This window comes from Danio rerio, chromosome 11, assembly GCF_052040795.2.
Source record: "Danio rerio strain M-AB ecotype USA chromosome 11, GRCz13ab, whole genome shotgun sequence".
Lineage (NCBI taxonomy): Eukaryota > Metazoa > Chordata > Actinopteri > Cypriniformes > Danionidae > Danio > Danio rerio.
Window position 1 is genome coordinate 36,534,622 of NC_141031.1, and position 15,344 is coordinate 36,549,965.

General features: G+C 33.9%; 1 protein-coding gene across 3 annotated transcripts in view; it reads left to right on the forward strand.

Annotated features, from left to right (window-relative positions):
- thsd7bb (thrombospondin, type I, domain containing 7Bb) overlaps positions 1 to 15,344 on the forward strand; it is a 190,388-nt gene that overhangs the window by 104,683 nt on the left and 70,361 nt on the right. For all 3 annotated transcript variants that reach the window (XM_087273923.1, XM_087273925.1, XM_087273924.1), the window contains 3 exons: positions 2,552 to 3,383; positions 9,894 to 10,142; positions 12,584 to 12,744. In XM_087273923.1, coding sequence (XP_087130049.1) covers positions 2,552 to 3,383; positions 9,894 to 10,142; positions 12,584 to 12,744 — 1,242 coding nt within the window. The remainder of the gene's footprint in view (positions 1 to 2,551; positions 3,384 to 9,893; positions 10,143 to 12,583; positions 12,745 to 15,344) is intronic.

A 15,344-nucleotide genomic window follows, 5' to 3' on the forward strand; every position in this document is an offset into this window, starting at 1 on the left:
TGTTAAAAAAACATTTTAATATCACTTTGGAGATATTTAAAAAAAAATTACAAGTTCACAGTGGGGCTAATAATTTTCTCTTCAACTGTATATAATATATATATTGGATACATTTAAGAATAACCTGCAGTACATTTATTTAAAAAACTTGTAAATCAAGCAAGAAATATTTACATTATTGCCTATTTTTTTTTTCTTCTGGAAAAAGTCTTTTTTTTTTTTTTTTTTTGACCGGAATAAGACGTTTTTTGCATTTTTTCAAAACAATTTTAAGTGTAATAATATTTGCCTTCTTAATAATTATACATTAGTTTTATATGATAACATTTGTTTGTTTTTTTTTCTATCGTCCAATCACTTGCCTAATTAACCTTTCTTGCCTAGTTACCCCAATTTAACTAGTTAAGTTTCAGAATTGCACTTTAAGCTGAATACATTAGTAGTTTGCTAAATGACGAGTAAATTATGATGCACTGTCATCATGGCTGAGTCAAAATATAAAATACATGTTTATAATAATAAATACATGTTTAAAATGTTATGATAATATTAAATGTCATGTTTAAAAATGTGTTTAAAAAATTGCCTCCAATAAACAACACTTTATAAAATATCTAAAAAAATTACTAAAATTTTGAAGGAGAGTAAAAATGTGTTCTTCAACTGTATATAGGAGGGGTTCTCAACCTTTTTCTCCAAAGATTTTTTGAAGACCCAAACTGATTGTCTAGCAAAAATGCTTATTTTAAAGCTTTATTTATTAGCACAGACAAGTTCAAAGCTCCTGAATTCTTTACTTCAGTTATTCTTTACACCTGCAGAGTATTTGGGCCTTTTCTTCAGTAAAGGAACCTGACAGGACTACAAAAGATGGCAAAAACACTGCTGCTGCTTTGAATTACACTGACTTCTATTCATATATTGATCTATATCCATTAAAATAAATAACCTTATCCTGACCCTAAATGTAAAATACAGTAAAAACCCGCTAAATCTGTCCAAACACATCGATCTGAAGGCAGTTTGGTTTGTAGCTGGACATTATTGGAGTTTGCTGACAGGAACCGTAAACAGCTGTTCACTACTGAAACACCACAGAATCTCACTAGATCCTCCTGTACGGGTGCGCTTCTGTTGTAAAACACTCGCCGGGCATCAACTTCGACAACTATGCAGATATTTTAAAGTGTTCACACAAAGAGAGCATGCATCATTTGTAAATCAACAGACTTGTGCAACTCTGATACAGTACAAGTTGTAGATGTGAAGCACGCATGAGCTGGTTTATTATAACTCTAATCATCGTTACCTTTACATTTGCATGACTGTTTGCTTTATACAACTGAGAATGTAGTGCTAGTTGATGCACAGCAGTTGGAAATTTAAGCCACAGTTTGTCTGTAATTAACAGTGAGGCTGTTTTTGTACAGATTCCGAATGAGCCTGTTTAATCACAAAAAAAACAGGAAATGCCATTACTATGATTACATTTGACTACATTTAATCTATGATTAAAATCATATTATTATAGTATAATACTTAAGGTAATTTTAATAATCTCGCAATCCACCTGCAGGATCACTGAGGCCCACTTGTGGGCCGTGGCCCACCGGTTGAGAACCCCTGGGATATAGAAAGCAAGATGGAAAGTAGATTTGCAACTGTCTGCTCTCTAATTTTACATTCTTATCAGGTGATATTTAAAGATGACAGATTTTGTCAGTGTACTTTATCTCCAGCTCCTTTTTTTTGACAGCGCTGTTCTAAAATGATTAAACCTGATTATCTGCATGTAATGTTGAAGACTGAATTTTTAGCCCTCCTAAATTTTTAGCCCCCTGTATTCATTCATTAATTCATTCATTCATTTTATTTTTGGCTTATTCCCTTCATTAATCTGTAGTCGCCACAGCGGAATGTAACACCAACTTATCCAGCATAAATTATTTGCATCGATTGCCCTTCAGGCTGCAACCCATCATTGGGAAACACCCATACACTCCCATTCGCCCCTGTATATTTTTCCCCAATTTCTGTTTAACGGAGAGAAGATTTTTTCAACACATTTCTAAATACAGTAGTTTTAATAACTCATTTCTAACAACTGATTTATTTTCTCTTTGCCATGATTACAATACGTATTTTACTAGATAGTTTTAAGTATTCAGCTTAAAGTGCAATTTAAAGGCTTAGCTGAGTTAATTGGGCAAGTTAGGGTAAATATGGCTAATTGTATAACAGTGGTCTGTAGAAAATCAAGAAGAAATATTGCTTAAGAGGGCTAATAATGTTGACCTTAAAATAGCTTTAAAAAATTTAAAACTGCTTTTATTCTAGCCGAAATAAAAACAAACAAGACTTTCTCCAGAAGAATAAAATATTATAGGAAATACTGTGGAAATATTCTTTGCTCTGTTAAATATCATTTGGGAAATATATGAAAAAATTTATTCACATGGAGGGCGAATACTTTTAATTTTGCCTCAAATATTCAGTGCAGTTTAACACATCTCCTCACACCTCTCTCTGTCTCTGTGTGTGTTTTCCTCAGGTGTATGGGGTGTGTGTGTGGCCAGTGACTGTGGTTCGCTCGGCCTCCAGACTCGCTCAGTGTGGTGTGTCCATGCTGAAGGCTGGAGCACACATCAGTCCAACTGCTTTCCATCCGATCGCCCTGTGCATCAGAGAGTGTGTGTGAAGATGTGCGAGTGGCAAAAGGATCTGTTTGAGTGGCGCTTGTCTCCATGGGGCCCCTGCACTCCGAGTCCTCTCCTCCCAGCCAATCGATGCGTAACCGCTCAACGTGGAGTGCAGAGCCGCAATATGCAGTGTGTGAAGCGTAATAACAACTCCTCGGTGAGCCTACATGTGTGTGAAGCGTTTTCTTCAGCTCCAGAAGGAGAGCAGGCCTGTCTGTTACCTTGTCCGATGGATTGTGTCGTCTCCGCTTTCACCCACTGGTCCACTTGTAGCCGTACATGTGGGTCGGCTCTTCAACAGCGCACACGGGATGTCCTGGCCACACCCCTGTATGGAGGCATGGACTGCCCCAGTTTGACTCAGACACGCCCCTGTAAACATGAGCAAGGCCACCCTGCCCTCTGCCCTTCTGACCAACAGGAATACAGCTACAGTTTGTGGGCGGGGCCTTGGAGTCCTTGCAGAATTAAAGGGGTGGCACCTGTTGGGAAAACAACAGTGGATTTTAATTTGGGGAAAAGTACAGTCAGGACTTCCTATACAATAAAGCGACACGCGGAAGGTTTTCATCGTCAAAATCATTACGATGAAAAAGGGCACAAAGTGTCCTGGGAGATCATCATTGGGTACCAGACTAGGCAGCTTCGCTGTTTGAGGAGCGACGGGAAGAACGCTATGCTGAGGTCGGCAGTTATTTTGTCAATAAATGAGTTAATAGACTTTTATAAAGTTGTTCAAGTCATTAAAATCAATCATTTTTATTTTATTTCATAAATTGTTATTATTATTTTACTATATATATGTACAGAACAGTTCTGTCTGGTCCTTGAATCTGATTGGCTGATAGCCATGAGATATTAAAGTATTATCAGAATTTTTACAGCCTCCTCACCCTTGCGTATTACTCCGCCCACACAAGTGGCAAGCAGAAGACTACAGTTTGACAAATATTGCAGCTGTATTACAACAATATACTTTTGAGACACTTTAAGTTGATAATAGTTGTTTAGATTGCAAATATGCAGTTTATTTATAAGGATAAGGCCTATTTTAAATATTTATAATTTTAGAGATTTAACATATTGGTGACCAGCCTGTCATACCGAGCAGAGCAAAGACGGTTGACGTTCCGCCACAAGATGGCAACAAAGACTGCATAATAAGTCTTTAGGGGGGAAAAAACAGTACTTTTTTCAGCATATGTTTCAGACTACCGCTGAACAAATCATTACAGAACAGGGGAGTGACAAGTCGATCTACTCTCTTTTTTGTGTGTTGTAGTGCTGTTTTTTATTACGATGTCCCGATCAGGATGTCCCGGTTTTGTTTTTTTTTTGTTTTTTTTGCCCTCACGTCCGAGTCATTCTATTTTCAGTATCACCTGATACCAAAACTCCATCCGATACTTCTTTCATGCATAAAAAATAATAAAGAAAATTAAAGAATTATTTTTTTATTTAATTCACCTTATTTTAACATTCAACTGCTCTGTAACAAACAGAGCACTTCTGTGAGGTAGCTTGAACAATCAAGTAATAAATAACAGATACATTTTACACTTTTGGACTTTAGTTTAACAGTAAATATAAAAAATATATAATATAAAAACTAATAGCTCCTCACCTTAAAATACCCAGCAGGCAATGCCAAGTTTACATATCTCACAGTTTGCTATGGCAATGTTGTCGTCATGTAAAGCTGGTATTTGAATTATTCTATTGTACGATGTACAAGAAGCAAAAAAAAAAATGTAAATTAAAAATATTTCTTACTTTATAATAATATAAATATAAATAAATAACTTTAAATCAGAATGTATGTATGTATGTATGTATGTATGTATGGATGGATGGATGTATGCATGTATGTATATATGTATGTATATATGTATGTATGTTTGTGAGTTTGTGTGTATAAACAGAAACCATATTTGCAGTATTGAATTAATCCTAGACCTAAAATATTGATTCTAGTTTAAATTATTACACATGAAAAAAGACTGTGAAGTGATGGAACAGACATGAAACTAACACAGCTATACTGTATGCAGTAACTGGCCAACTAAATGGCTTAGCATTTCACAGAACGCCAACCCACAGATTGCTGCAATTAATAGGAATAAAAAGAGTTGAGAAACAAAAGCTTTTGAAGAACTGTTGTAGATGTAGCCAGAACGGATTGCGGCCAAATAGAGTTGCAATAAATACTCATTACTGATCAGACCATTAATAAATAATACAGCACTATTAGCACACAGTTATGCAACAATGTTATGCAATAAATATAGTTTAGTTTTTTTAATGCCTCCTAACAGTGAGGACATTAGAGTCTGCTTTATGAATCACTGCTATCCTCTCAGTGCAGATGGATAGCCTTGTGCCATATGATGCTGTTTACATTAGAGAACATGATGTTATTTATATGCGGGACTGGTTACGTTGTCAAATAACAGAATCTAAATTTTACCTTCTGTTGTGGGTCATACGGAAAAGATATAGCCTTTTCTTTTTTCCTGCTCCTGGAAGATCCCAAGCCTGCTGGTTTTTATTCATTTTTTATTAGATTTTAATGGAAATAGTGCTTGTTGCACCTAGAAAACTACAATAATAAGCTCCAGAGAGAGCAGCGTGAACATAAAAAATGAAGAAACCGTTCTGAAAATAACCAAACACACCACAGAACAGCTGAAATCTAGTGAGACGATGAGTTATGCTTTTTGATTCGCTTCAGAAATTTTCAAGCTCTTTGTATTTATATTTTATGTAACTATAGTTCATAACATCCACCGAGAGCCATTAGAATAGAATCTATAGACAACATATCTGGTAGAAAAAGAAACAAGATGGTGAACTGACTACAAAATATTTGATGTGAAATATGTTTTATGCTATCATACGCATCAAATGCTTATGATAGCATGTAAAGATTTAATGAAAAGTGTGTGTACATTTAAATTTAAATATCCCACTGGCATTTAATTTTTATTACCCAGTGAAATGTTAAGTGATTCATATTTGCACACAAAATCTAATTATGTTGGCTTAGAAAGACAACGTAGTGATCTACTAATATTCTTCTGGGATTAAAAGCACATCTCCTAATAAAGCTTTCAAGCTACAACCACCAAATTTGGCTGAGAATCTCAGGCTATTATGGCTATTTAATTAAATCAACTTTTTAAGACAATCAAATAAGTAAAAACAACAGACTTTCATTGAAGATGTAAAAATGTTTATACATTAAATCATACCTTTTTCTCTCTAGCTATCAGGCATTACAAAAACTAGCCTAGAACATGCTAACATCTTGAAAACTGTAGTTACATGGTAATGCATGCTAGTAAACAAGCTAATAATGTGTCAAATAATGTTTATTATGTTTTATCAATCTGCTAATCATGCTAAAAACATGCTAACAATGTTATCTTCATGCTACCGAAAGTTTACACTAACAATATGCTAGCTGTGGCAGACATGAAAACGCTGTGTCAGTTTGTTCTGTCAGTTTACTAGCCATGCTAACAACATGTTTATTTATGTGAGAAACATAAAAGGAACATGTTAATTGTTACTAATTGCTTATTCGTGCTAATGATGTGTGAACTGTGCTAGAAACATAGTAGCTATTAGCAAAAAAATAATTCTAGCAAAATGTTAATTTATGCTAATAATATGGCAACCTTTTTAAAAACAAACTGAGAGCCATCAGAATTACTGGATTACTGAATTCCCTTATGATAGCATGTAAAGATTTAATGAAAATGTGCGTGTACATTTAAATTTAAATATCCCACTTCCATTAAATTTTTATTACTAAGTGAAATGTTAAGTGATTCATATTTGCTCATATAATTTGATTATGTTGGTGATCTACTAGTCTTCATCTGGGATTAAAAACGTGTCTGCTTCTAAGGCTTTCAAGCTACAACCAGCAAATTTGGTGGGAATTTGGAGAAATTCAGGCTACTATTGGTATTTATACAATATTTTTTCAAACATTTTAAGACAATCAAATCAAAGAAAAAATAACAGACTTTCATTGAAGGTGTAAAAACTCTTAAACATTAAACCATACCTTCTCTCTGTCTAGCTATCTGTCATTACAAAAACCAGCCTATGCTAACATCTTGTTTAATCACGGTAGTTACATGGTAAACATTAACAATGAGTTAAATGCTACCAAACAAGCTAATAGTGTGTTCAAACATGTAAAGTTTTAAACACATGTTAGTAATATGTTTTGTTATTATTGTGGTAACCATGCTAGAAACGTGCTAAAAATGTTATCTTCATGCTACCAACAGTTTACACTAACAATATGCTAGCTGTGATAGAAACATGAAAATACTATGTCAGGTCATTTTAGTTTCATAGTTATGCTAACAACATGTTTTTTTTTCATGTTAACTGTTACTAACAAATTGCTAATTCATGCTAATGATGTGTGAACTATGCTAGAAACGTTTAGCAAAAAGTGAATTCATTTTAGCAAAATATTAATTTATGCTAACAATATGGTAACCTTTGTACAAGCTATCAACATAATCTTCCTAACAAGCTAATTCAGTTATTAAAACATGCACTGTAAATGAACAAACATGTTAATTACAAGTTAGCAACATGTTATGAGAAAACTAAAATTTAGAACAGTAGAAAAACTGTGGTAAAGCTAAAAACAGGCTGAAATGTCTTTTTTTTCAGTTTTAGGCTAGACTCTCTCAAGCCAACATCATAGATTGTGTCTTAAACTTTTGACTTTCTAACTTGTATCTTTTTAATCATTAATCATTTTAATCATTCATTTTTTTACAACTAATATTTATCAAATGCCAATTCAGTGGATAAACAAGCATGCTTTACAATCAGTCTTTTGTTGTTTATGCTGTGCTGCAAACATTAAGATTGTTACCAACAATACAATGCTAATGCCAGTCTTTATTCGAACCGCTTGTTTATGCACGGTATAATGAATTACCATAAATTATTTTTTTTGTCTGCAGATTACAAGATTTCCCTGGTGTTTTGCAAACTTTTTTTTTTTTTTTTTGCATTTGTATTAAGCCAGACTAAACTTCTGAATAAATTGAACACCCACAGACCACCCCATCCCTCTCTCTCTCAGGATTTCATAGTTTGCTTTAGCTAGTTTTGTATGCCAATATATTCAGTGAGAATCAGCAGCAACGTTAAAGCCTTGGAGAGTTCAAGAGACAGCTTGAAAAATGTTCTGTTTATGTTGCTACCTTTTTTGTTATGGTAGCCAGAGGCTAAATGCATGCCAACAGCTTCAGAGCAGGCAGATGAAAACTTCTTTTTGTTGGCAAAAAAAAAAAAAAAAACATAAAAAGCTTTAAAAACTAAGTAAACTGTTTTTATAATTGTAATCTGTTGACCGTAATTCATTTAATATATATTATATAATAACATATTAATGTATGTATGTATGTATGTATGTATATATGCATGTATGTACTGTATGTATGTATGTGTGTGTGTGTATGTATGTATGTATGTATGTATGTATGTATGTATGTATGTATGTATGTATGTATGTATGTATGTATGTATGTATGTATGTATGTATATATGCATGTATGTACTGTATGTATGTGTGTGTGTGTGTGTATATGCACTGTATTTATATGTATGATTGTATGTATGTATGTATATATGTATGTATGTATGTATGTACTCTACATGCACTATATGTATATGTATACAGTATGTTCTGTATGTACAGTTGAAGAATTATTAGCCCACCTGTTTATTTTTTCTCCAATTTCTGTTTAACGGAGAGAAGATTTTTTCAATACATTTCTAAACATAATAGTTTTAATAACTAATTTCTAATAACTGATTTATTTTATATTTGCCATGATAACAGTTAATAATATTTAACTAGATATTTTTCTAAACAACTCTATACAGCTTAAAGTGACATTTAAAGGCTTAACTTGGGTAATTAGATTAACTGGGCAGGATAGGGTAATTAGGCAAGTTATTGTATAATGATGGTTTGTTCTGTAAACTATCAGAAAAAATTGCTTAAAGGGCTAATAATTTTGACTTTAAGATGGTGTTTAAATTTTTTTTTAAATATATATATTTTTATTCTAACTGAAATGTAACAAATAAGACTTTCTCCAGAAGAAAAATATTATCAGACATACTAAGAAAATTTCCTAGCTCTGTTAAACATCATTTGGGAAATACTTTAAAAATACTTATTTATTATTATTTTGTTTTTAGAAAATGACAATTGGTCAGAACAAATAATTAAAAATCAGGGTTTCCTAATTTTTTTTAAGTTAAAGACTTGTATGAATATGTCCAAAAACATGACATTTAAAATCTTTAAACTGTAACTTTTTATATTACATTTTTCTATCTATCTATCCAACCATCCATCCATCCTTCGTTCCTGTCGTCCCTCCCTTCCACCACCCACCCATCCATCCATCCACCAACCAACCAACCAACAAACCAACCAACCAACCAACAAACCAACACAATTTTTCAAGTAATCAACACCACCATTTTTCTCATAAAGCATATTTCTAAAGGCGCTGTTGAACAACCAAAGAAATCAACATGCAAAGAAAAATCTAAATAGTTTACAAATGAAGTTGTGTAATAAAATGAAACGACAGAAAAAATATTGAACACATGAAGAAAGGGAGGTGTAGAAAGTCAGTGAAAGCCCAGACAGAAGCTGAAATCTCTTAGTAGTTTTTCAGCAACCCTCTGCCCTTCGTCATTGTAAATGAATATTAGCTGCTTCAGTCCAACATTATCAGAAAGATGAAGATGAAATATTATTCTCAGGAAAAAACATGACATGTTGAATACTTGTCTGTTTGTCTGTCTGTCTGTTTGGCTGTCTGTCTGTCTGTCTGTATGTCTGTCTGTCTGTCTGTCTGTCTGTCTGTATGTCTGTCTGTCTGTCTGTCTGTCTGTCTGTCTGTCTGTCTGTCTATCTATCTATCTATCTATCTATCTATCTATCTATCTATCTATCTATCTATCTATCTATCTATCTATCTATCTACCACCCACCAGGTTACCCATAAAACAAATGTGTAGCAGATGGCCGCAGAATATCAATCATCTTTTTACAGCATAACCATTCTTCATTTTACAATCATAAAAATGTGGTAAAAATGATGACACTGTAAATCTCCCTCTCACCTCCAGCCTTTGTGACCATGATAACAGCGCAGTGAACTTTCGCTCGTGCGTGATGCCCAGAGACTGTAAAGTGTCTGATTGGTCTCAGTGGAGTCTGTGTTCAAAGACCTGCCGCACATCTGACCCTTCGCCGGGCTTCAGGCACAGGAGCCGCAGCCTCATACAAGCAGCCATTGGTGGAGCAGAGCCGTGCCCCGTCCTGGAGGAAAAAGCAAACTGTAATATTTTGGAAGACGCACTACCGCTGTGCCCAAGGTGAAGAGACTGCGCTGCCAGAACTGTGCAGGCAAATCTTTTCAAATGTTGGCAAGATGTTAGAATTTACCCCATGAGTTTTCTAAATGCATGTTGTTATGAATAATTATGAAAAATGTTGACCTCATATTCATTTATCAGATGCTTCAAGCTTCAAGTCAAATGGTGGACTTCTGTTTTTGACATTTAATGATCAGTTCACTGAAAGTCAGCATGAATGACTTTATCTTCAGTAAAGTCTAGATCAGATATGCAGCCGGTCGGAAGTGCGATATGCACATTAATATAGCAGCATTTTTTATGACACTGTATAACAATCATTTATATTTTTACATTACTCTGACGATTGGGTTTAGGGTGGGGGTGGGGGTATAAAATACAATAAATGGGAAATGTAATAAATAATTGAAATAATTCTCGTTAACCAACATTTTCCTGAACTGAAGTAATGTGGGGCGGGACTTATTTTTGTCTGTTGGGAATTGATTGGATTATTATATTATTGTGGTTTGTGCTTAATGCTTCATCAGAGGGGGGCAGTTGTACAGCTTTAGACAAAAATGAAGACACCACTTGACAGTTTTGTGGATTTTCTGGGGTTCATTTGTGTAAATGTTTATTAGGTTATTATTATTATTATATAATATTATATTTTAATATGTTTTAGCTCTGCTACAATTTCGTTCTAATAAAATAAAATCTGACAGAAAATAGATATTTGGTCAGAATAACAATCAGTAGTTGACAGAATAAAACACTATGCAATAAATACTAATTACTATAAATCGTGATTTTTTGTTGCTAATTTATAATTAAAGCAATACTCATTTTTGATTTCAAATTCAATTTCAGTTTTTTTATATTTATTTTACAATTACAGTTTTTTCTCAGTCACTTATGGTGCATTTCTCACAGCACTATTTACATTTGCACAACAATTATTGCATTTCTCAGAACAATTAGTGATTTGTGCACCTCATAGTAGCAGTTTCTCATTTCTTCTCACAAATTGCTAATGCTTTGGACATGCATCAATTGCTTTCATACAACTCTGCTGTTTTATAACATTTATCATTTGCTCATGTCATATCAGTCAAATTTAACTGAACTTGTGATTGCTGAATAGTCATTCCATATAAAACGAATAGTCCTCATTTCAATACTTGAGTCATCACATGCAAAAATGTTGAACTAGTTGTCAAAATCTGTCAAGCAAATTTTGTAAAAAAAAAAAAATTAAATATTTTTTTTCCCCCTGAAAATGTCTTTTAAATTGAACAATTTTATAAATGATTTACAGACCTGTGTATGTTGTAGGATCAGTTCCAGTATGTACTGCAGTATTGTTTACAGTTGTGCACAGCTCTACCCAAAGGGAGTTTATGTTTGTTGTAAATAAGGATGTATTTATTATTTTCCACAATACTGTGGATAAATTAGAATTGTAAAGAGCAAATGCAGTAAAAAAAGTGAAACATACATTTTCAGTGTCTTGTACTCAGATACCTCACTAAATGCAGTGATGTCTAACTTTACTGTAGTTTTCAAATGGCTGTGCAAATAGAGTGAACTGTCATAATAAAAACATGATAAAGCCATTTGACTATCTTGTGCATAAACAACGGTGTCAGGACTTTTCATCTTGATGACACTGACACTTCCTCAGTGATACTTGCTTTTGAGGAATGAGCTATCCATCTTGAGCAAATCACAGACTTTTGCAGGTTATCAACTAGGTTTTGCAGTTTGTGCTAATTGTTTTGAGAAATGCATTAACTTTTGTGCAAAAGTAAATAGTGATGTGAGAAATGCACCAACACGAATGAGAAAAACTGTAACATTCCGCGTTCATCCAATCAAGATCTAATGAATAAAAAGAGCCTCGAAATTTCCTTCCTTACAATAATAGTTTCCTTAAGACTGAATTAAAGGTATAGTTGACCCAAAAATGAAAATGTACTCACTATTTACTCACCCTCAAGTGGTTTCAAACCTTTGTACATTTCATTATTCTGGTAAACACAATAGAAGATGTTTTGAAGAAAGCAGCAACTGTTGACTTTCATAGTAGGAAAAACAAATAGTATGGAAGCCAATAGTTACAGTATTCCTGCTTTCTTTAAAAGATTTTATTTTGTGTTCAGCAGAAGAAACTCAAACAGCACTTAGAAAATGACTTTTGCTGCTTGTTCAAACCACTTATTTAAAATGAGTTGAAACAAGACAATTCCTATGTTTTTATTAAGGGACTACTTAATTGTTTTATGTTGCAAAAATTATTACATTAACCTTTTAGTGTTGGGGTAACATGAAGGAATAGTGTGGAACATATTTAAGGGAGAGTAAATGATGAAAATATTTTCATTTTTAGTCGAGCTATTCGTTTAATTTGTCTCCTTAAATCTTAAGTCTGCTTTTGTATTTGTATTGGCTGTTAACAGGTATGAGTGGAGAGTCACCAGCTGGAACCCGTGCCAGGTGACTCCGCTTTTGAGTCAGCAGGACCATCGCCGTACCAATACCAGTGTCCTGTGTGGAGGTGGCATGAGGACCCGAGAGGCGTATTGTGTCCAGATTCAGGACAACACAGTGCCTTCTCATAGTAAGAACACTGGTTTCGATAAACGTGAGTTATTAGCAAGTGACTGACTTTTTTTTAAAAAGTCAAAATACAAAGTACAGAAGTTCAGTTAAAATAAAATATATTTAACCTAAAAATATCAAATCTTCTCAAATAATGATAATAACAATAATAATTGCAAATCAGTGGCGTCATGGTGGCGCACTGGTTAGCGCTCTCGCCTCACAGCAGGAAGATTGCTGGTTTGAGCCTCGGCTGGGTCAGTTGGCATTTCTGTGTGGAGTTTGCATGTTCTCCCCGTGTTGGCGTGGGTTTCCTCTGGGGGCTCCAGTTTCCAAGTCCAAAGACATGTGGTACAGGTGAATTGGGTAGGCTAAATTGTCTGTAGTGTATGTGTGTGAATGGCAGTGTGTAGGTGTTTCCCAGTGATGGGCTGCAGCTTGAAGGGCATCCTGATTAATAAAGGGGCTAAGCCGAAAAGAAAATGAATGAATGAATGAATGAATGAATGAATGAATGAATGGAGTTTATTAAAGGGAGAAAACTGGAAATTTACAAAACAAAATAAATAAATAAATGGACATTATCCTATAACAGAGACTGTAATTGTATATAGTTGAAGTAAATCTTACAGGATAATGTTGGTTAATACAACCACATTTCATTTTGTTTCATTCAATAATTTTGATATTTATACATAAACAGTATGTTTGTTATTATAAACATTATGTTGCATGTTGGGTGTCCAGAAAGACGCCATTTGTAATTAAAATTACTTACTATACATTCATTCATTCATTCATTCATTCAATTTCTTTCGCCTCAGTGGAATGAACCACCAACTTATCCAGCATTTGTTTTACAAAGCAGATGCCCTCCCAGCTGCAACCCATCACTGGGAAACACCCATACTCTCTTGCATTCACACACATACACTACAGCCAATTTAGTTTATTCATTTCAACTTTACGGCATGTCTTTTGGACTGTGGGGAAATCGTCCAAAAGACATCCTTTCCCCGAAGGAATCCCACGTGGACACAGGGAGAACATGCAAACTCCACACAGAAATGCCAACTGACCCAGCTGAGGCTCGAACCAGCGACCTTTTTGCTGTGAGGCAACTATGACGCCCCCGACTTGCTAATTTTATTGTTATTGTTATTATTAATATTTGATGTATCTTGGGTAAATACATTTTATTTCAAGTGAGATTCTGTAGTTTGCATTCATATTAGCTTACAGCTGTTGTTTTTTTTTTTTTAAATCTGTATACAGATTTTCAGCTTATCAATAGCTTATGACCAAACAGAATGTTTATATTTTTGTTTGAATATGATATTTAAAGGTCCAGTTAAAATTAAAATATTTTTTTAAATGATAGTTTTAGTCTGTTAGTTTTAAAGATATCCATTAGCTGGTGAGCTCCAGAACAGTGACACAGTTCACGTTTAGAAGATATAAAACAAATATAAACATGTAAAGCTTGCAGTTTGTCACTTCCACCTAAATGATCAATGCTTTTTTCCACAACAGCTTATACTACATTTTCTCATCAAAACTTGACCAATCAAATACTTTCTAGCATCTGATATATCCCGCCCCCGTTAAGACACTTTTCATTTGATGGGCTTGAGCTCAACTGCTCTCACTGGCAGAGGTGTAATAAAATGAAATGCTATTGGCTGTTTTTTTTTTTTTTTTTTTAAATGGGGAGGAGTTACTCTGTTCCACCCTCTCTATATTTTTCATTTGAGATTATATCAAACTTGGAATAAAAAGGCATGTTTCAAAGCACTTCACGTTAGCTTTAACCAAATATCGCATGCAATATGATAAATCTATTAAAAATATATATTTGACTGTTTTTCATTTCTTAAATTGAAGAGGTGTAAAAGAAAAAAATTGAATTCTTTTTTTAGGTACTTTATGAAATGTCGCCATATGGCAACGTCTAACAATGGATCTAACTTAGAAATTTCAAATTTAAAACTTTCCTTAATTAAATATTTTGTTGTTTGAAATGATTTAATTGGTGTTGCAGCATTATAAGCTTTAACACAGAACTTATAAATAACACCTTATACATGCTTTCTAACAACTCATCTTCATGCTTTCATTTATTATTTTCTTATCTGCCTCTGAGCTAACTTACCTGAACTGTCTCTATCAAATGTCCAGTCTGCATCCTTCTCATGGTCGCTGAAACCCATCTCATCCTCACTTTCATCTGTAGGAAGAGCCAGTTCTGTCCTTTTCTTCTTTCACGTACCATAGAACATGGTGAAAACACTGCATGTCATGTGACTTAATCAAAGCACATCATTGGCTACACTAAGGTCTTCTCTTTCCAACAACAAAAAAATAATAATAATAATAATGTTGGTCTTTAAGAAAGTGTCAGGGAAATTAATATGAGTATTCTGTTGCCATATGGTGACACAGTGCAGTGGAGGGTTAAATAAATTTGTCCAAATTTCAAATTAATTCCCGTAAATTCCTGTAAATTTCCTACATGAGGTTTGTGTGGAAAGCTTCCAGTAGTTTACTGGAAATGTTCTGCCCTTTTACTACCCCATTTACAGCATTATTACCATCAACGCACATCCATTAACTGATAAA